The following is a 21,773-nucleotide window of genomic DNA, read 5'->3' on the forward strand; positions in this document are numbered from 1 at the left end:
GGGGAGAGGAGAGGGTCTGGACTAAATTACTTCTAACTCCTTCTTAAAGCCTAAGATTCTATGAAACCAGAGACCTTGGTCTTACCCCCTCTGGAGCCACAAGCACAAGACCAACGCCCTTCCTGAGGGTTGGGGTCACTGCCATAAGATGCTCTCCTTATGGAGAGCTCTCCACGAGTCTCTATGCCTTTCCCCACCTCCACAGGTCCTCCTATGGCTCTCCCCGCTGCCTGGCACTGGCTCCATGCCTCCTTCTCTACAAGGAAGCCTCACAGTGCCCCTCACACTGGCCTACAGGAAGGCAATAACATCAAACTCAAGAGTCAAGTACCTCCCAAGGTCCAGCTGTGCTCTTGGGACTGTCCATTCACACTGATTCATGCAACTCTGCTTGCGTTAGGTCCTCTGCGAGGCCTCCTCTCTCTGTGGGCCTTGGTGTCCCCTTCTCTAAAGGGAGGGGTCCTTCTAGATCCCCCCAGGACCTCGGAGTCCACAAACTCTCTGTCCATCACCCCTTGCCTTCCTTTCAGGTGGACCTGCCTCCCTCCCTGCCTCCCTCGGCCGACGTCCACCTCTGTCCCAGCCTGCACTCCTGTTCCTCTCCAGGAGTCTTGACGTCTTTTCCCACCTCCGCGTCCTCTCTTCCTCTCATAGCTTCTCCTCCCACTCTCCATCTCTCTCTCTCCTGCATACTTCCTGCCCCCACCTACTCTTGTGTCTCCAGCCCACTCCTCCCACAAACCTCCAAATAGTCACCTTGAGAACATGGGGAGAAAGCACCTAACTCAAGAGAAGCACCCACAGAATGGAGAACCCAGGAAGGCAGCTAGAGGGGAAACAGGGGGTGCCAGGCAAGTGTCATCTATGCCTCTTTTGCTTCCTCTCTCCTGTTCTGGTGGGCAATGTACATAGTCTCTTATCTTTCCAGAGGACGGGGCCCTTCAAGGGCACAGGAGAACTTATCGACCTCTGTGCCCAGCACGGGTCTGGCACTAGCAAGCACAGCCGCCCAGTCAGGGTGACTGGCAGAACTGCCCCAAAGGAGGCCTCCTGTAGGCTCAGACCAGAGAAGTCCCCTTTTGCTGAGCCTCGGCCCCGAGCCTCAGCCCAGCACCCAAGCTGACTCTATGCCTCCTCATAGCCTCACAGCACACCCAGCCTGCAGAGTCAGAGACAAGAAAGCAGAACACGGTGGTTCCTCCTCCTTCCTCCCCACCCACCCATGTGTGCCACCTGGCCAAGGAGCCGCCTCTCAAAGACACTGGTACCTTGGATGCTCAAAGAGGAACTGCCTGTGAGTGTGAAGATCTTGTAGCCCCAGACCCCTCTCAACGAGGCTGAGCTGGACCAGGGTCAGGAGAATAGAGGAAAGAGGCTTGGCAACCCTTGGGAGGCTTAGTCTGAAGGAGGAGGCAGGACAGAGAGCCAGAACGCAGCTGGACTAGCCCAACTGTCAGTGCCATGCTTGAGTGAGGCATCAGGTTTTGGGAAGGGGAAGGTACCTTTCCCAAGCACCTCCTGTGGCTAGAGGTTTCCGCCAGGCATTCCCCAATGTTCGTGTGCACCAGAACCACCCAGAGTGCTTGTTAAAGTGCAGATTGCTGGCCCCACCCCCAGGGTTTCTGATACAGTAGGTCTGGGATGAGGTCCAAGAACTTGCATTTCCAAACATTCCTAGATGACAGTGATGCTGCTGGTCGGGGGGCCACACCTTGAGACCCACTGACACTATCTTGGATCCTCCTACAAGCCTGAGAGGTGCCTGTTTGGGTCATCCCCTTGTACAGGTGAAGAGGCTAAGGACTGAAGGGGAGGGGCATTGCTCAGGTGAGAACAGCCAATGAGGGGACGCCCCAGGGAAGGTCCCATTGGAGGGGAAAGGCTGGGGATGGAAGGAGAGAGCGAGGCTAGTGGTGGGGAGACACCGATAACAAGGTAGTATGGACGGGGCCACTCGCAGTGCAGGAGCCCAGTCCTATAGGAGGGACCTCTCAGAGACCTTTCCTCCTCCCCGCTCTTTCTCTTCCTCCCCTCCCTCCTCTACTTACCCCCTCCCCTTCCATGCCCCCATCCCTCTATCCTCCTGCCCACCCTTCGCAGACTCCGGCTTCAGTTGTTACTCCAACAGGGCCGCGTCTCCAGCCTCCGAGCCACACTGGAGACACGTGCACTGTAGAATACACCTGAGCCAGTCCCGGCGCCTCTCAAGGGTGTCCCCATCCACAGGAGCCTGACCCCAGACTGTTGGCTCCTCCCTTCCAGCATCCACAACCAGCTCCACCTGGGCCTCTTGCCCTTTCCAAGCCAGTCCCAGCTTCTACTCCAGCTCCTGCCTCCTCCAAAATGCCCTCCTGGTTGTCCCCCGCACCCTTGGATCCATCAGGAGCTAGGTTTGGGGATGGATGAAGGAAAGGGAAGAGGGAAAGAACAGGAGAAGGAAGGTAAGAGTTGTCTGCATGATCAGTTCCCCGAGGGCCAAACTCACTGGGATCCCCTCAGTCCCTCGCCCAGAGTCTGGAGTCAGGAAAGGAGGGAACAGTCAGAGTAGGTAGAGGGAGGGAGGCAGGAGCTGAGTGTGGGGAGGGGGAGGATATCTGCCCTGCGAGGCAGATATCAGATCAAGCAGGGCAGAGCCGGCTCAGATCTCCTCCCACTCCCTCCCACCTTCAGCTGCCTCATCTACAGGGCAGAACTGAGAGTGGCTCCCATTCCTGCCGCCCACATTCTTCTGGACGCCACAAACTTCCTCCCAAACACATCACAGCATCCCCCTCTCCATGCCATCACGGTCGTCCTGGTCACCTGGCATTCTAGCTCTCCTTGTCCTCTGGCCTGGGGCCCATGAGGCAGTTCAGGGCAGTCACAAGGAGGCAGATGTGGGCACACTCCTGAGCAGGATGGAGGAGGGGGCTCCCAGTCCCCAAAGGTGTGCAAGCAAGGACCAAGGCCCTGTCACCAGGGAGCCTGTGCCCTGAGAAGGGCCCCTGGTGAGGTGGCTACCCTCCAGCTCTGAGTTCGGTGACCCTGAATGTCTGTACACCCTCCTCAGCCTCACCCCCTCAGAGTGGGTTGGGAGCTGGACAAAGCAAGTCCAGGAGCCTCCAAGAGGCAGGCATCGTGGCTCAAGCAGGAGAGGAGGAGGACACTGTGTGTCCTGCTGGGCCAGTGTCAGAAGAGAGTTTACATCCCTCAGGAAATGATGGCCAAAGGAATAATTGGATGGGTGGATGGATGGATGGATGAATGAATGAATGAATGAATGAATGAATGAATGAATCAAGTGATTTCCCTTCTCTGGATCCCTCCAGGGAGAGTTTGTTGTTGTTCCCTCTCCAGGCAAGTCTGACACTCCCACCTGGGGGTCCCACAGCCCCCCATCCACCACCATGGCATGCACCGTGTGCATCAATGCAGTGCCACCCTCTCCCTTCTGGCTCCCACAACAGACTGGGAGCTTTTGGAGGGCAAAGATTGTGTCCTGCCCCTCTCTGGGTCTCCAGCGGTACCCAGCCCCTCATAGGTGTTGGTAGCTATTTGCTGAGCTGTAAATGACTGGGTGAACTCCTGTGTGCCCAGGACTACTAAACTGTGAGGGCTACATGCCATCAGGGAGAAGAGGGGTGTGGAGCAAGGATCCAGGCAGGGGAGATAGCTGAGACCTCTCAAAGCCTCCTCAGTCTGGCACAGTGACAGTCTTAGAGGAGGCTGAGGAATGGGGTGCCTCCTACTGAGAGCCTTTGGCAACCTCTCCCAGCTACCTCCGCAGGCCAGCAGGCCCTTTGTGCTTCAGGATCATCTCCACATGTGACCGGGTCAGGGCAGCAGGTCAGAGGGAGAGGTCTTCCCCAAGAGGAGCACTGTCACCATCACCTTCTTTTATGAGTGAGGTCACCTCCTCCAGGAAGCCTTCCTGTGTGGTCACTTGTCCTCCTCCCAGGCCTTCTGAGAATTCCCACAGGACCAGGGTCTACAGGGCCCTAGACCTCATGGAGTCCAATCCCAGCTTGATGGGGTAGACTAAGGCCAGAGGAGGCAGGGAAGGACTCACCCAGGCTCTCACCTGGAGCCAGAAGACCCATGCTTCAGCCCAGCCCTTTGGGCCACACTAGGACACCTTGTCCCAGAGTCCTGCTTGTCTTTGGGGCCCCTCTAATACCTGCCTTGGCCAGAGGATGGGCTGAGCCCTCTCGGATGTCAGGTGGGGCTGAGCGTCTGCTTCCAGGCCAGAGACTGGGTCTCTTGTTTCCTCGCTGTGCCCATTGTGTGTGGGAGGTAAATGCTGAAGGAGGGGGCCTGGCATAGGGTTAGTGTGGGCCTGCAGAGGGCGGGGAGGAAGGGCTGGCCTGGGGTGGGCTGGTGGGGGTGGACGGGGGGCAAGCCCAGCCATGCTGGTCTCTGTAGGGACAAGACAGAGAGCAGGGCACAGCAGCTAGCTGCCCAGTGATGCCTGCCCTGGGACTTTCCTTGACTGTCCCAGTGCATTTTCTCCCTGCCTCTCAGCCTCCCTGGGTGCTTGGCCGCTTCTCTCTGTGCCTGGTCACCTCTCTGTATCTGTGCTCTGTGGCATGTGTGTGTCCCACAGCCTCCCGCTGCTTTGTCCTATGACTGTATTTGGCTCTCTCATCAGAGCTTGGCCCATCCCAGCTGTTCCCCAAACCCCGGGGGGAGGGGGAAAGTGGAAGTATGAGAAAGAGAGCCGGACGGTCAGAACAAGGACTAATTCAGAAGCAGAGGGACAGACATAAGAGCTGGAAGGGAACCCCAGGGACAGGTGGGGGCTGGAGAGGCAGGGCTGGCTAGGGAAGCCCCTGAGGAGAAGCCCCTGAAGACCAAGGCAGAGTTGGGGGAAGAGAGGGGTCCACCCTCTTCCTCTGCACTGACTCCTGCCCCCCTTCCCTCTCCCTGCCCCTGCAGGAATGTATGAGCACTTTTATTGTTCCTAAAAATAGCCCTTCTATAAGGGCTAAGGGAGAAGCAATTTTCTGAGTGGGGTCCGTCTGGGGCACGCCTGGCCTCTGGGGTCCCAGTCACCATGCTCCCCAGGTGGTCCCTCAGCTCCTCTCTCCCAGTGCAGTGCTTTGTTAAACACAAATGTGACCCTGTCCCTCCCTTGCACAAGACTGTCATAGCTCCTGGGAACACCCCCTCCCCTCCTCCAGAGCGACAGGCTCCAAGCAAAATGCTCAGCACACAGCCTGGAGCAGGGCTCGCAGTCATCTTACCTCATCAGGGGGCTAAGGGTGAGAGGCTGCTCACTCCCTCCATCCAGGCTCTTCCTGTTCTGGCCTCAGGCCTCTTTGCAGTGCCCCAGCCTGATTCCCTGCACCCCTCCAGCCTCCCCACTCCAAGCCTTTGCTCCTCCATTTCCTGCACCGTGGTGTCTTCTCTTCTCTCCTGTTCTTCCTGTTCTGGCCCTCCAGAAGCCCCCAGCCCTCTCCCGGTCTTGTCCTCCACCTATCACTGAGACTCTCATCCCTCTCCCGTCCTCCTCACAGAGCAAGCAACAGGTTGAGCCACAGGGCCCTGGGCAGATGGGGCACCAAGGCACAGAGCCCTCCTCCAGTGAAGGAAAGAGTTGGTGGAGACACGGCAGGCTCTGGGGCCCCACGCACTCCCCTGAACCCGGACCTTCTTTGCCCCCTTCATGTGCCCTCCCCAGCTTTGGCTGTCTTTTCTGGACTCCGGGCCTGAGTCTCTGTCTCTCTAATCAGTCTCCAGGGGAAAGCCCATCCAGTCTCACCTCCTCCCCGCCTCCATTTTTCAGATGAGAGCGCCAAGCCCCAGAGAGGGGAGGCGATGGGCCTATGAGCCCACGGAATGCTGGCCATGGGCCTTGGTCACTCTGCCTCATTACACAGTGTCCCAGTCAGCAGGGCCACAGGGGCTGAGGCAGGCTCTCACACAGCCCACCTCCCAATATAGCCCACCTCTCAACACGGCCCACTCTTCCACCCAGCCAGCCAGGCAGGCAGGCTGGCATCCAGAGTTGTTTTCCTTTGGAGGGCCCAGGAAGCCAGAGAACAAACATCCAGAGTCTCTGGAATCTCTCCTACTTTCCTTCCTCACATCCCGAAGATCTGGGAGCCAGTGTGAGATGCACGCAGTGCACACACACACACACAGAAGCATACACTGGGCTGGGTAAATATGTCCGCCTGGGATATTTTGTGGGACTGTTGTGAATCCATGGGTCCCTTAGACCCCCGAAGCCTTGAAAAGAGGATGATGCCCTCCCACCAGACCCTCGGACCCTCTATACAATTCAAACTAAATTTTATCTTGGAAATGAAAATTAAAATAGTTTTTGTGTGGTTTTTCTGACTGCAAAATTCTGGATACACTTATCAAAACTGACCTCTCCTCTTAGGTCACCAGCAAAGCAGAACTCCCACTTTGCTGGCGACCTAAGTGTGCAGCCTGCCCATTAATGGTCCAGAGTGGCGAGTCCCTGCAGGCCATCACATGATCATGGCAGACTATGTTCCCTGGGTCACTGGGAGAATGTCCGTGTGAAAGTATGTAGGTCTGTGTTTCTGTGGGAATCTGTAACCCACATGGGTTGTAAGAGTGTAAACATGTGTAAGTACCCGTGTCTATGTGTGTGCACTGGCCATCTGCACGTGGGAGTGACCATGTGGGCCTGCAACTATGCATATGTGATTCGGGTCATTGGTGTCCATGTGACAGTGGTGTAGTGAGTGTGTGGCTGTCTGGGGAGCTGTGAATGCACTAGTGGGTGGTTAGTCTTGTCTCCAAATGGTGAGTGAATGTGTGGCTGAGAGTGGTGGAATCTGAGAGGGTCTAATTCTCCTCTGTGCACCCCTGTCACTTCTCCCATCGCCTCCCTCAGATGTGGGCTCATCTGCCTGCCCTGCCACACACCATATGTACTGGACAAGTCTTTGGACCTTCCTGGGATCAGTTCCTCATCCGTAAAAATGGTCCCTTCCCCCAGAGCTGCTGAGAAGATTAAACTGAGCTGTCAAACCTTGCCTAAGCTGACTCCCAACAGGGGGCTGGGGCCACCTGTGTGCACATTAGAAAGGAGGGACCCCAATTCTCTGGGCAGATGCGGGCCTGAGGGGAAAGGCTTGGTGAGGGAGAGTGGGCTCAGCTTGAGCGCCACCCCACCTCTGCTGGAGCTCCTGTGCAAGGTATAGCCTGCATGGTTAAGAGGCTTTGGCCTTGCAGGTGACCAAGAAAGGGCAGCTTCCTTTCTTCCTGCCCCACCTTCAGGTGTGCAGCCTGGAACTAGAGGGTCTCTAATTATAGGACTGGGGTAGACATATTCCAGATGAGACTCTGAGGACACTTACCCCTCCTCACTTCCCTGGGGCCCACTCCTCTCCACCTACTCCTCAGCGCTCCCTCCCCAAGGCCCAGGAGAAGGCCCTTCAGAAGCCACAAGGGGGACTGACCAGAGCTGGGATGCAGAGCTAGGCAAACTGGGGCCTCTGAGACACCCCCAGTTCCACCCCCATTTTTGGAAAGGGAGACTGAGGCCCAGAGAGCAGCAGGGACCCTCCCAGGGATACAAGCAAACCCAGGAAGTCCAGGCTTCTGTTTCAAGGCCTCTGTAGCTGGGTTTGAGAAGACCCAAGCTTTGGACTCTGTTGGCTCCTGAAAGTAGCCCAAGAAAGCAGGTAAAGGTCCCAAAAGACAGGCACTTCGACACCTAGCCTCAGCTGTGGGTATGAACTCCTATCCACCCCCACCCTCCCGACTGGGACCAGATCCCCCACTGGTGTGATTAACCAAATTATGGGACTTTTTCTTGAGCAAATTGCATCGGCCTAATTGAATGAAGCTGCAGGAGCCTGGGCTGGAGGCTGACAGTACAGTGGTAAGGATGGCAGGGGAGAGGAGGGGGCAGGAGTGAGTGGGCGGGAGGGGGTATCGCTGACAACACCAAGCAGGGGACAGAAGTTGGGGAGAGGGAGAGAGGAGGGCTGTGGGTGTAAGAAAAGAGGACGCCTCACTCAGCGCACCCTCACTGTGCTCCTACTGGTGCTCCTGTTATTTGGGGGCCTGGGATGCAGGTGTTGAGGTTGCTGCTCCCCAAGAGGCCATAGAGCATTTACCAAGTGCCAGAGACTGCATGCACTGGAGCACTGCTTCATGTAATCCTCCCAAGAGCCCCCATTTTATACTTGAGGAAACTGAGGCTCAAGAGATAAAATGACTTGCTGAATGTCAGAGCCTAGACAGGGCTGTCTGACACCACAGGCCCTGCTCTTAATCAGCACCTATGACATCCTGCTGAAATGCCCACATCCTGCCTCCAGGAAGCCTTCCTGGTGTTCAGAGAAGAGAGGAGCTCGCATATGGGCACAGACACCATTTCTGTCCCCATTCAATGTTTCTCCTCATCTACCCTACAATGTTCATGCTCCCTCCCATGCTCAGCAACTGAGGCTGGGGCTGAGCCCACCTGAATCACATGCAGCCCTGTCACCTATAGCACAGCTTCAGTCCCTCTCACTGTCATGCAGAGTCCTGCACTATGTCACACTCATCAACCAGGACGACGCAAGGAGACACGATCCCTGTGGCCTTCACAGAGCAGGTCCCACCTGCTTGGTGACACACAGTCATTTCAGTGTCCACAGCGTCCCACTGTCCCACATCACTGGTTGTCACAGGGCCACACATACAGTGATCTCTCACTGTCACCCTCACTCGGAGTCTCCTATATTTTCAGTGCTGCACCCATGTTCCCAAAGCCACCATGTCACCCTCACACAGCACCAGACACAGTTCCACACTGGCTCTGTGTCACTGTTACATCTCAGCATCATCCAGGACCTCCTAGCCTTAAAAAACAAAAATCCAACGTTTCATCTATTTTAGAATTTGTCTAGCAGGTTTTTCAGTCTTCACCGGAAAGCTCCCCCAACCAAAAAAAAAAAAAAGTCTACCTTTGGTGAGATGACATCACGTCTGGGATTTGCTTTAAAATATTTCAGCAAAGCAACCCATGAAATGGGAGAAAAATATTTGCAAAGCTTTTATCTGATAAAAAGGTAATATCTGCAATATATAAAGAACTACAATTCAACAATGACAAAAAAGCAAACAACCCAATGTTTTAAATGGGCAAAGGACTTGAATCAACATTTTTCCAAAGAAGATATACAAGTGGCCAACCAACACATGAAAAGATGCTCAACTTCACTAATCATTAGGGAAATGCAAATCAAAACCACAATGAAATGTCACCTCATACCCATTAGGATGGCTACCATTAAAAAAAAAAAGAAAAGAAAAGAACACATTTTGGCAAGGATGTGGAGAAACTGTCCGTGAGAATGTAAAAAGGTACAGAAAACAGTATAGCAGTTTCTCAAAAACCCAAAAATAGAATGGCTGTATGATCCAGCAAGCCTACTTCTAGGTATACATCTGAAAGAACTGGAAGCAGGATCTTGAAGAGATATCCGTACACTTACATTCATAGCAGCATTATTCACAATAGCCAAAATGTGAAAGTAACCCAAGTGTCTGGTGCTGGACGGATGTGATCTGTCCATACACTGGAATATTATGTGGCCATAAAAAGGAAGGAAATCCTGTCGCATGCTGCAACATGGGTAAAACTTGAGGACGTTATGCTAAGTAAACTTAAAAGCCAGTCACAGAAAGACAAATGCCACATGATTCCAATTACTTGGGGTATCTAGAGTAGTCCAAGTCATAGAGAGAGAAAGTAGAATGGTGGGTACCAGAAGCTGGAGACAGAAGAGGATGGGGGGCTGTTGTATAATAGGTGCAGAGTTTCAGTTTGAGAGGAAGAAAGAATTCTGAAGATTGGTGGCAAAACAGTGTGAATGTACCTACCACAACTGAACTGTACACTTAGAAACGGTTATGATGGTAAAGTTTAGGTTATGTACATTTTACCACAATTAAAAAAAAAAATTTAAGCTTAAGCAAAGAAAAATGAAAGAACAGGTAGTGGGGAAGAGAGGAAGAAATGAGGCCAAATCCCAGCAACTGTTGAACTGGAGTGATGAGTATATGGCAGTTTTTATATTATTCTCTCTGGTATTGTGTCTGCTTAAAATCATCCATAATAAAAAAATGTAATGTCCCTTTTCAGTGACCATGTCCTTCTCTGCAGCCGTCACAGCCCAACATCTCCAAAGGGCTCTGCAGGCTCACGTCTTCACCTCCCTGACTATCCCACACAGGCCAGTCTGACTTCTGGCTCCAGCACATCACTGAAATGGCTCCCATTAGCCTGACTCACCTACAGGGCCCAGCACAGCACAAGCTTCCAGTTCCCATCTTGCCTGTGGGCCAGCACCAACCACACACCGTCCCTCCCTCCCACTTGAGCCTCTTTGCCAGCTTGGCTTCTGACTTCACACCCCTGGTCTCCTCTGCCTCCCTAGCCCTCCTGCTCTGTCTCATTGCTGCTCCTTCTCACCTCCCCGGCCTCTAGACAATGGAATAAGGGTTTAAGGCTTGGTCCTCAGTCCCCACATCTTCTGTTGCCAAGCTCCCTTTCTCCATTATCTGAGCCAGGTCCACGACCTTAACAAACCCCCATGCCTGTCGACTCCCAGGTGTATCCCCAGCCTGGCCCTGCTGCCCACTGCACACCTTCATCTGGATGCTTCCCTTAACATGTCCAAAACAGTTCACTCAATTTCTGCCTCCTTGTCTTCCCACCCCACTAGTGCTGACCCTCCCCCTTGCCTTTGCCCATCTCAGAAACATCTCCACCATCCATCGCTTGGTTCTTCAAGCCAGAACCCTGGAAATTGTTCTCTGGTTTTCCCTCTTGCTCATCTTCTCATTTATCAGCAAGTTCTGTCATTTCTACTTTCAAATATCTCCAAAGTTGCTCCATATCTGTAACTCTTCTGCCATTCCATTAGCACAGGCACCACCATCTCCTGCCTGGGCAGCTGCAGGAGCCTCCAATTGCTCTGCCCACCTCCTATCTGCCTCCCCCTAACTTATCTCCCCTCCCCTGCCACGCACCGTGCACACTCGCACACATACATACTCTGCAGCCCGAGTATTCTTTTTCTTTTCTTTTTTTTTTTTTCTTTTTTTTTTGAGGTGGAGTTTCGCTCATCACCCAGGCTGGAGTGCAATGGCACAATCTTGGCTCACTGCCACCTCTGCCTCCCGGGTTCAAGTGAGTCTCCTGTCTCAACCTCCTGAGTAGCTGGGATTACAGGCACCTGCCACCACGCCTGGCTAATTTTTGTATTTTTAGTAGAGATGGGGTTTCACCAGGCTGGTCTTGAACTCCTGACCTCAGGTGATCCAACCGGCTCAGCCTCCCAAAGTGCTGGGATTATAGGTGTGAGCCACTGCACCCGGCCAGAGCAATCTTTTAAAATCATCCTTTGGACGGTGTTACTTTCCTGCCTGAACCCATCGGTGCCTTCCCATGACAGTGTCCAACACAGTGTTGTGTGTGCACACTGCATATTGTCACAACCATTACAGAGTATCACACATGTAATGTCAGGCCCAGGGTCACACAGCATCACACGCCCACTTCCACACACTTGCTTTCACTCTATGTCACTCCTTTGCACACTCAGCCTCACTAGATCATATGTTTGGGACACACTCAGTGTCACAATTCAGTGTCAGACACTCAAGCCACAGACTCAGGACCATACCTCCTACTGCAGCATCATTTGCTCATGTTTCTGTATTTTATTCTCATGGAGTCACACCCTCCATGTGCTCATTGTCACTTGCAGTGTCACATATGTGGTAGCAGGCAATGTGCAATGTCACACACTTGGTATCAGCATCACACAATCAATATCACACAGTGTCACAGTGTCACACACTTGGTGGCACAGCCACTGTGTACACATCTGCTATCATAGAGTGCCTCACACCCAGTGTCACATACTCAGTGACTCACCCACACACCACACAGTACCCTGTGATCATAGTCACATACTTGACATTACATGTCATAAGTTCCGTGTCATACGTGCAGAATGCCCCGTGTCCCACAGTGTCTCACTGTCCCTCTTGGCATCACCCTGGGTCCCACAAGCTCGGCCCCTCGTCCCCACCCCACTGGGCAGTCGCCAGGGCTGTTGCCCCGTGTCACGGCTGTTTCCTGTTGTTGTGCTCAGAGTCCTCAGCCTCTGCTTGTTCCTTCAAGGATTTCCTGTTGTCAGGGCCCCCGGCAGGCCTGGCCTGTCTGGGATACACACCCCTAAGCCCAGAGGCTGGCCAGCAGGAACCCTGGGCCCTCTGCCTCCCCACTCTAATATTCTGGCTGGATCCATGGGACTTTCCATCCTCCCCCAGTCCACCAACCTGGATACCCTATGTGTCTACACTGGTGCTGGCTCTGCTGGGATGGACAGAGGAGATCAGCTCCGGGCCTTGACCCAGTCCCAGGGTGTCCAGGACTGTGCTTCCCAGAACAGGGCTCCAGGGCAGCCTGCACAAAGCTGTTACAGTGACTAAACAACTGGCGGACAGGACCAGCCCAATGCTGATCTACGGGGCTCCGCATGAAGCTGCTGGAAGCCTGAGAAGTGGGAGATGGAGGGCAGAGGACAAGGGTTCGAGGGTTTAAAGTTGAGGAAGACTTCCCAGACGAAGCGGCTGAGAGCCAGGAAACAGGGAGGAGGAGGAGGAAAAGGCAGCCTGAGGAGGGGACACCAGGCTGGAGGCAGAACCTGGAGGAGACAGGATGGACCAGGAAGAAGAAAGGAATGTGAGAGAGGCGGAGGACATCTGTGGGGTTTGGAGAAAACAAGCTCCTCTCCCATCTGCTCCCACCTCTCCCTCAGCCAGCACTCGAACTCAGGCTCTAGGCAGGGGCCTCTGGCACACCCTTCCCTCCTAGCCCCATGGACTGCCCCTAAAAAAGGCGCTGCCAAGCCCCCTCTCCTTCTGCCCCACCCAGTCTACAGGAAGGACATATGGAGGCCAGAGCACACGCTTCTCACACAGCCTGAGATAAATATTTCCCGGGAAACGGAACTTGTTCTCTCAGTGTTTACAGCCAAAGGCCAGGCGGGACTGTGGGGGGCAGGGCCAGCTGAAGGAACCTCAGCCCTGGGCCGCAGCATCTGGCCTGGGCACTGCCATCAACCTGCCTGCGCCTCTGAGCCAGCTCCTGCCTTTCCCTAAGTCTCAACTCCAGGTCATTGACGGGGCTGGCCCTCCCTGGGCCTAGGCCTGCCTGCAAGCCTGGCCTGGTCTCAGTGTGTGTCTTCTCTGGGTATAAGTCCCTCGTGCGTGATGCCTCCTCCTTTGGACTAGGCTTCTCTGATGGCAGGACCTGAGATGCCCATCTCTGTCTTTGCTCAGTCAGCCAGGGGTGTGGACAGTGGATGGGCAGGCAGAGAGACAGGCTGGAGTGGTAGCTGAGAGTGCCTCCCCGGCCCCAGGTCCCTGCACGCCCGGGGCCCGTGCAGCCAGACAGGTGGGCACAGACAAGTGGCAGGGCCTCAGGACCCCCATGGATACCAGATGCTATGGCCAACTTGTTGGCATCCACTCCCTTGGGGCCATGGGGCACTGTAGAGGCCACTGGCTCCTGATGTGCAGAATCAGGAGGAGGCAGCACATCTGGCAGTTAGGAGCACTCACTCGAGAATGTTAGATAAGCTGAAAAGTGCTGCCTCCAGTGCGGCCCCTCCAGCCTCACCCCAGGGCTCCTTGCTGGTAAGCTGTTCTCCTATACTCAGAGCCTTCGCCCCTCCCATTCCTGCCCACACTCTTGCACAGGCTGCTCTTTCCCCAGTGAAGCCCTGCTGCACCCACAGCAGCAATGGCAATACCCCCTCCAGCCTGGCTCCCGCCCCTGCCTAGTGCTACCCCCGCAGCTGGGCCCACATATTCACTGGCGGCCTCAGCCTCACCCTGACTCTGGCATCAAGCCTTCCTCAGCCCAGGACTCACAGGCAGAGCGTTTTGGAGCTGGGTTCTGAGCATGAGCCAGTCTCCTGCAGACCCCTCTGGGGCTGAGTCCTTGCTCCAGGCTCCTCTATCTGCTTGTTCCCAGTCCTGTTCTCGTCCTGGTTGTCCTCAGCTGCTGGCGTCAGAAGCTGACCTCACAGACCTCTCTGACTGCCTAGCTGCTCTCTGGCTTCTTCAGTCAGTGCCCTTGACCCTCTCCATCCTTCAGAGTTCCAAGGTTGCCTCCTCCAAGTCTCCAAGACCACCCAACCCAACTGTGCCCCTTCTTGGAACTACTTACTCCAGCCCTACTCACAGCCACTCTTGTTCATTCAAGAAATATTTATTGAGCATCTACTGTATACCAGGCCTTTGCCAGGCACCACATGGGCCCAAGAGAGACAAAGAAGACTCAGCCTCAGTTCTGTCTCCCGGGTGTTTACAATCCCATGGGGAAGGACACATTACCCATAGCACCATGTGGGGTAGCAGGTTTCCCAACTGTGGGCTCAGGGAAATGGGGACTGTGAGTGCCCAGGGAAGGGAGGAGACTGGCTCGGCCTGAGGTGGAGGGACTACTCTGAAAGAACGTTACAAAGGAGGTGACGTCACAAAGGAGGTGACATTTCATCTGGGCCTTGAAAAGAGAGTAGGTGGAGAAAGAAAGGAAAGGTGTTCCAGACAGGTGGTCAGTGTGAGCAAAGGTAGGGAGGCAGGAGGAGCTGCTGTGTGCTGGGAGTGAACACAACAATGTGGCTGGAGCGCTGGATGTCTCAGGGCATGAGGGCACATGAGGGGACATGAGGGGACCCAGCAGACAAGGCCAGCAGTGCCCTGCCAAGGGGTGTGGTCTTTGTCCCAAGGGCAGCAATAGAGGAGCTGGTGTTGGGCGGTGCATTTCTGTACTTATTGTGGACGACAGTGCCCTCATTCACATCTGCCTCTCGCCATGCCCCCACCCCAGCTAGGGCTCCCAAGCCCCCACCTGGGCCCTGAGAGCCATCACAAAGAGGGCATTGACTCACCGTGCTCAGTTCACCAACTTGAACGGCCCCAGCCCCAGCTTTCAGAGAGGCAGTAATGACGCGGAGGCCTGGCCCTGAAGGAGGATGCCAGGCTGAGCTGGAAGAGCCCCTCCTCCAAGCCAGCTGCTGGCATAGGGGCTAGGGAACCATCCCAGGAGGGTGTGCTGAACACATGCTTGCTTGGTGGGGTTGGGTCTGGCAGCTCTGCTCTCTTGGCTGCTACCCAGTCAGTGCCAGGAGAGCATGCCATGCCCATAGAACTTCTATAAGCCTCAGCCCAGCTCTGCGGAGCACCCTGTCTCACAGGGGTACAGCCTAGTCCTGGCTCTAAGGATGGCACCCTTGAGGGAACAGGGGGGAGGCCAACTCTCCCCAAGGACCTGCCATGTGCCAGGCCTGCGCCGGGCACCCCACACATACAAGTTTTGTAACTTCTCCCAACAGCTCTGTTTTGGTAATGTCGAATAACAGTGGTTACGTCCAATAATGATAGAGGTTCTTCTTCTTTTTTTTTTTTTTGAGACAGAGTCTCGCTCTGTTGCCCAGGCTGGAGTACAGTGGCATGATCTCGGCTCACTGCAAGCTCCGCCTCCCGGATTCATGCCATTCTCCTGCCTCAGCCTCCCGAGTAGCTGGGACCACAGGCACCCGCCACCATACCCAGCTAATTTTTTGTATTTTTAGTAGAGACAGGGTCTCACCATGTTAGCCAGGATGGTCTTGATCTTCTGACCTTGTGATCCGCTCACCTCAGCCTCCCAAAGTGCTGGGATTACAGGCATGAGCCACTGTGCCCGGCCATGATAGAGGTTCTTATCCCTGCCTGGCAGGTGAGGAGACTGACACTCAGGCTGATTGAGTGGCAGGCACAAGGCCACACACCTAGCAAGCAAGGGAGTTAGGACTTGAACCTGTGCTCATCTGACCCTGTGACTTTCCACTATATGAGGCCATCTTGGCTTCCCAGCTCCACCCTGACAATAGGGTCCCTCAGGCTCCCCAGTCCCTTTTCCCTCCAGCTGTCCCTATGGTCTGAGCAATGCCCTCAGGTCCCCACTCTCTCCAGTCTTGCCCTCTCAATGTTGGGAGCATCCCCTCAGGCAGCCCATCTCTTCCTAGCAGGGTCGAGTATAGGCCTGGGCACTCGGGTGGGGTGCTGGCAGAACCCAGAAATCCAGCAGGCCCTGCCAAGAGCCCAGGCAGACACTAACTGTTTTTGGGATAGGTGTGGGGATGGGGTCAGGACAGAGCTGAGGGCTGAGGAGCTCATGGCTTCGGATCCTCGATCAGAGGGAGGAGGCAGCAGGACCCAGCTCAAGGAAAGGCAGAGAGAATACAGGGGTAGGAGTAGGTGGGGCAGACCCAGGGAAGCTTCATGGGAAGGACGAGGCCAGTGGAGCTGAACAAGGAGCAGAACTTGAACCTGCAGAGGGCAGACCTATGGCCTAGGCAGCAGGGGCTGCCCCAGAGGCAAAGCAGGGAGCCTGGAGCCACACTCCTTCCCTCGGGGCACAGCCCTGGTTGCCCAGGAGGGTCTCAGCTTCGCCAAAGGCCCCTCCTCTCATGGCTCCCTGGGTGGATGACAAATCCAGTCTTTCCTGGCGTGTGGCCGAGGCTGCTGAGACACTGCAGGCTCCCAGGAACACCATCTGTCCCAGCTCTGGGGGGAGCCCCGCCCCATGGGGAATGCCATGGCAGTAAATAAATTAATAATGGCTTTCCAGGCCCTCCCCTCCCATCTCCCTTTGCCAGCTCCCAGCAGCAGGGCCCAGTCCCACTTGGAGGCACATTCTCAGGTCTTGGCCCTGTGTCCCAGCTGGGAACCTGTGCTGAGCCCTTCCTGTGCACCAGGCCCTGTGTGGGCAACATCTTACTCAGGGGCCGGGAAAGAGTGAGCCTCGAGCCTGAGACACCTCTAGGCTCCACTCCTAGTTCTGTTCCAATTCACTCACTGCATGACCCCTCTGGGCCTCAGCTTCCCCAAATGTGAAACAGGAATAATGGCAGCCCCTACCTCATAGGGATGTTGTAAGAATTAAACAACGGGTGTGTCGAAGGCTCCTGGCACACACTGATACAAGCAGCATCTTCCTCTCCCTCTCAGCTGGGCCTGAGCAGACTCTTGCTGTTCTGGCTGTGGGTCCAGTTCACACACACACACACACACACACACACACACCCTCCTCTGTGCCAATCTTCAACATCAGCAGCCCACCTTGTTTGCTCATCAAGGCCCCTTTGAGCACTGAAGATTCCTATGAGGCACCCCTCACAGGGAAGGAAGGCATGGTTGGGGGGTGGGGATGGCACCCCTCACAGGGCAGGAAATGCGCGGGCTGAGCGCTGCACCAGTACCCATCCAAGGGTGGTAGAAGGTTCAGGAATGAAGAAAGCATAGTCCCCAAGCTCAAGGAGCTCACAGTGCAGAGAAGGCAAGGCAGACACACATATAGAGTCACGTGATGGAGAAAACAGGGTGCTCGTGGCACAGCACAGTGGGCGACAGACAGCAGAGCACCCCAGCATCTGACTGCCAGGGCAGGAGAGCTCAGAGGAGGGAGCATGAGCGAGCTTGGTCCCGTGGTCAAGGGGTAGAGAGGACTTCCCAGAGGAGAGGAGGCTAGAGCTGATCCCCGAAGGATTTAGGAAGCTGAGAGGGGAAGAGGCCAGCGGGAGTAGTTTGGGGGAGGCAGCAATGGATGAAGGGGGACAATGGCCAGGCTGGGGTTGCAGAGGGGGACATGGGGATGGGGAGTATGGAGGATTCTGGGGCAAGAGAGTGACAAGTTCAGGTCTGTGCATTAGAAAGATCCTCCTGGTGGCCACGTGGAGGATGGGGGAAACTGAAAGCAAGCAGCCAGTGAGTGGCCCAGGGGAGAGTTGAGGGGGCCTGGACCCAAGCAGGGGGCGGAATGGAGAGGAGAGGAACTCGGGAAATACTCAGGGCAGAGAATCAACAGGGAATTGTTGGGTGAGGGTGTGGAGGACAAGGGAGTAGTCTGGAGTGACTCCCAGGTGAGTTGGGAGGAGGAATCCTCATGGGAGGACTTCCAGGCTGGGGATATATGGGGTGAGGGGAGTTGGCCTTGATATGGGGGTGGTCCTAGTCTGGAGGGCTGGGGCTGGGATATGACTCCAGCCTCCCCGTCCTCCCAAGGGTGAGGGCACCACTCAGACTGATCTTCAGTCTGCGCCCCACCCCCTCAAGCCCACCCACTTCTCCCTCCACTGAGCTCTCACCTCTAGTCGGTCGTCTCTATTCCCTGGGGGTCCTGGCTCCTTTGCAAGGGGGTCCAGGCTGGCTGCAGAGACAAGAAGGTCAGGGGCTGAGGCCGGCCAGGCCTTCTCCCCTTCTCCCTAGCCTGCCCTCCCATTAGCCCCCAGCAGGCCCATGGATGGCCCCCTCCTCCAGGAAGCCTTGCCCGCTTGCACCTTGCTCTCTCCCCCAGACTCCCTCCTTATTCTCTGCTTCCCATAGGCACCTGTGGCTCTGCCATATTCTCTGTTCCTTGACTCTGAGGACAGAGCCATAGTCCTTCTTTCCACCTAGGGCTTCTAAGGAGTGGAAATGACCACCTCTTTACTCTTTCTGAGGCCTCCTCCACTTCTGCTTCTCTCCAGGGAGCTCCACTAGCCCTCTCTAAGCCTCAGTTTCCCTATTTGTAAAACGGGATCCATAATGTCCACCTCACATAGTCACTGGGCCTCCACAGTGAGTTGGGCCTTTACTCACAGACAACCAAGGGGCTTCCAGCCCAGGTGTTGTGAGTCTCAAATGAATGTGAGCGCATGTGGGAGCCCCCGCCCCAGCCTGGCACCCAGTCATCTGGACTGGGATCAGATCCCCCAGCCTGTATCCCACCGGCACCACTTCCACAGCTCCGGGAATGCTGGCGGTGGAGACATTGCCACAGCAGCCTGGAGACACAACAGGGACCTGCCCACTCGTTCTCCAGAAGCCCACCATCCCGCAGCATTCCAAACCCCCAGCCTCTCTGAGGGGCACTGCCTAGGGCCTGGCTGCCAGGCTGCTGCCCCTCTCCACCCCCACCCAACAAGCCTACCCAGGCATCGGACAGGCGGCGGGATATTCTGAGCCTGGCTTCGTTCCCGTCAGCTGCTGGCCGCCATGCCAGCCTGGCGCGGGTGCAGGGGCTGATTTGATTTGGCAGCTTCAGCATCGTGTGGTGGGGACTGGGAGGGGGAGGGGGATGAGACACCCATCCCTGCTAGTCCCTGCTAGGAAATAAACAGCCTGAGGCGCTCCTTCTGTGAGCTGGGGGGAGGGCACAGTCTGGCATGGAGGAGGTTCTGGGTTCCCTGCTGGTGTCCCCCTCTTCTCGCCTGGGCACTGGATACCTGCCCACGACTGCTGGAATCTCTGGCTCTCCTTGGGTTGACCGTAGGGGTGACAGGAGCTGCACCTGGTGTGCGGAGGCTTGTGGTGTGGCCGAGGCAGGGTGTCTGGTTGTCCCACATGTCCCTTTTTCCTGCAGGGTCTTCCCTCTTAGCTGCGCCTGCAGCTGGGCCTGAGCGTCACCTCGGGAGACTTGGTCTGTGTGTGGTGTGATGGTCTAGGTGTGGCCATCTCCCGCAGTGACTGTGGTGTGTGGCTGGGCCTCTATGAGGTGCTGACTGCAGCCCAGGGTGTGGTGAGGTCACCCATGTGCCTGACTCTCCTGTAGGGCCTGGTATGTATTGGCCCTGGCCTGTTCCTTCCCTCTGTGCAATGACCCCACTCACCCAGCTGTGTCCGGCAGAGGAAAAGAGGAAATGACGAGGGTTGAGATAAGTGCCTGACCCCAGGGCCGTCCCTTTTATCCACAAAGCCTGAGTCTTCTTTTCCACCCACAGCCAGATGGGCCACCTGCTAAGCAGCCAGGGACAGCCCCTCCCCTCCCCTGACAGGAGGGAGTGCCAGTTTCATGGCAGAATCCAGCTCCCCCATCAGGCCTCCCATCACTCCCAGGACAGGTTCCTGCCCCCCAGCAGAGGCACTGCCCCGAGGTGGAGGCAGGCTGCTGGCTCCTGTCCCTCCCCAACCCCACCCAACTTCTGGTTCCCCGTCCAGCCAATTTCAAGTGTGGAGAAAGTGGCTAGGATAAGGGGAGTCTCAGCTAGGTATTCCCAGCTCCCCATAATCCCACCCAGCCTGTGTTTACCACTCTCCTATCTCTTGTACACAGGCCCCCCAGGCCAGAGAAGTTCAGCTCACCCCTCCTGGACACTGGAATCTGCACCAACCCGCCAATAACCTACCAGTGCCCTGGAGGCCTGGACTCCCTAGCCGCCAGTTAGAGAACTGCTGCTGGAGAAACAGGGCTTCTGATGCCCAGACCTCTGCACTGTGGGGTCAGACCAGGACCCTAGTCCTAAGGGGCCAACAGGCCAGGGCTGTGTCCAAGCCACCAGCCAGGGAGGTCAGGGGAGGGTAGAGTCTGCTTTAGGGAAGAGTTAGCCTCTCATCTGTCACCTCCTCCCCATTGTCCCACGTCCTGTGGGGACCTCAGGGCTCTCCCCACCCAGCAACAGGAAGCTGAACCCCTCCTGGAGACACTGAAGGAGTGGCCCCAGGACTGAAGGGGGGACTCAGCCTTGCCCTTTGAGTCACAGGAGGAACATAGGCTCACAGAGTACAGTTGTCACAAAGGGGCTAGTTGGATGAAGACAGTCTTCAGGGGTCCTAAGGGGCTTCCTAGAGGAGGTGTGTGAGGCCTGACAGGAAGAGGAGGACACTGGGTTCCAGGGTGGCCTCCTGATGGTCTGACCAGTTTTCAGCTGGGATTTATAGACCCCGTGATATGCTTGCACATGTCTGTGGATCTGTGTCTGGGCGCATGGGTGTGCATCCCAGTCATGGAGGCCTGAGCTCTAGTCTGTGTCCCAAGGAAAGTGTCTGCCAGAGGCAGGAGTCAGCAGACAGCAGGGATAGTGAAGGAGAGAGGAGCTGGGCAAAGAAGGGGAAGGGAGGGCAGCTCAGGGCTGTGAAGAAGGGCTGAGGAGAGAAGCCCCCCACCACGTTTCTGTAGGTGCCTGTGTGCTTAGCGCTGATCATCACAGTCAGTCCTCAAACCGTGGACGCCTGATGCCAAGGGCAGGGTGCACCCATGGCCCAGCGCAGAAGGGAGCATGGCACTGGGCTGTGCCCCAGCCTACTGTGCAGCTTTGGACAGGACCTTCCCTTCTCTGAGCTGGCCTCCTCATCGGAAGAATAAAAGGGTTGGGCTTGGTGATCCCCCAGGGCCCTTCCAAATCTAACTTTCACTGGAGAGAGGCTTAAACCCAGAGAGAGCCACAGACGGAGACCTCACAGGGATGGGGAGGGCCCAAGGGCAAGTGCAGATGAGACCAGGGAAGGAGCAGCAGGAGGAAGCGGGTGGTCGCAACAGGAGGGTCCAGGGAGGCACATTTCGGGCCTGCAGCTGGGGAGGGGCTCCCTGCCAGGGACAATGGAGCCTTGTGGAGGACTGGGGGCAGCTGTCACCACCACACCTGCTTCTGGCCTGTGGGAGGAGGAAGACAGAGGGGTGATGGACAGAGGCTCTGCTCCCTAACCTGAGTCCCGCCTCCACTCCTGCCCCTCAGGTGTCCCAGGGGAAGTGGGGGAGGTTGTGGGCAACAACGAACACCCAGGACTGGGAATCAGGAAGCCTGATTTCAGGCCCTGTTGTGCTGTGTGACCAGGGCCAGCTTTGGTCTGTGAACCTACCAGGCAGGGGAAGCCCTTGGACCTGTGCAGTGGTACTGGGCTTCTAAGGATCTATCGAGGTGGGCACTCTGGAAGGAAACCCTCCCCTGCAGCCTGGACCCCTCCCCAACTCTGGCCTGGGTGCTGAGGCATAGAAA

General features: G+C 56.0%; 1 protein-coding gene, 1 long non-coding RNA gene and 1 other non-coding gene across 5 annotated transcripts in view; 2 read left to right on the top strand and 1 right to left on the bottom strand.

Moving 5' to 3' along the window:
• Window positions 1-21,773, top strand: part of LOC126935316 (uncharacterized) — a 342,634-nt gene that overhangs the window by 117,767 nt on the left and 203,094 nt on the right. The window lies entirely within an intron of this gene.
• Window positions 1-21,773, bottom strand: part of PDE2A (phosphodiesterase 2A) — a 100,273-nt gene that overhangs the window by 38,489 nt on the left and 40,011 nt on the right. The window contains exons 1-2 of one of the 3 annotated variants that reach the window (XM_050756118.1): window positions 19,352-19,687; window positions 18,168-18,229 (exon numbers count right to left, since the gene is read on the bottom strand). The exons of 1 other annotated variant lie outside the window; for it this stretch is intronic. In XM_050756118.1, coding sequence (XP_050612075.1) covers window positions 18,168-18,229; window positions 19,352-19,406 — 117 coding nt within the window. In that variant the 5' untranslated portion in view covers window positions 19,407-19,687. Of the gene's footprint in view, window positions 1-18,167; window positions 18,230-19,351; window positions 19,688-21,773 lie in introns of those variants that run through there. One more of the 3 variants, XM_050756119.1, reaches the window with a different exon arrangement.
• On the top strand, window positions 8,831-8,892 carry LOC126936680 (U7 small nuclear RNA). The gene has a single exon (XR_007719505.1). It is a non-coding gene; the product is annotated as a U7 small nuclear RNA (small nuclear RNA).

This window comes from Macaca thibetana, chromosome 14 (genome assembly GCF_024542745.1).
Source record: "Macaca thibetana thibetana isolate TM-01 chromosome 14, ASM2454274v1, whole genome shotgun sequence".
NCBI lineage: Eukaryota > Metazoa > Chordata > Mammalia > Primates > Cercopithecidae > Macaca > Macaca thibetana.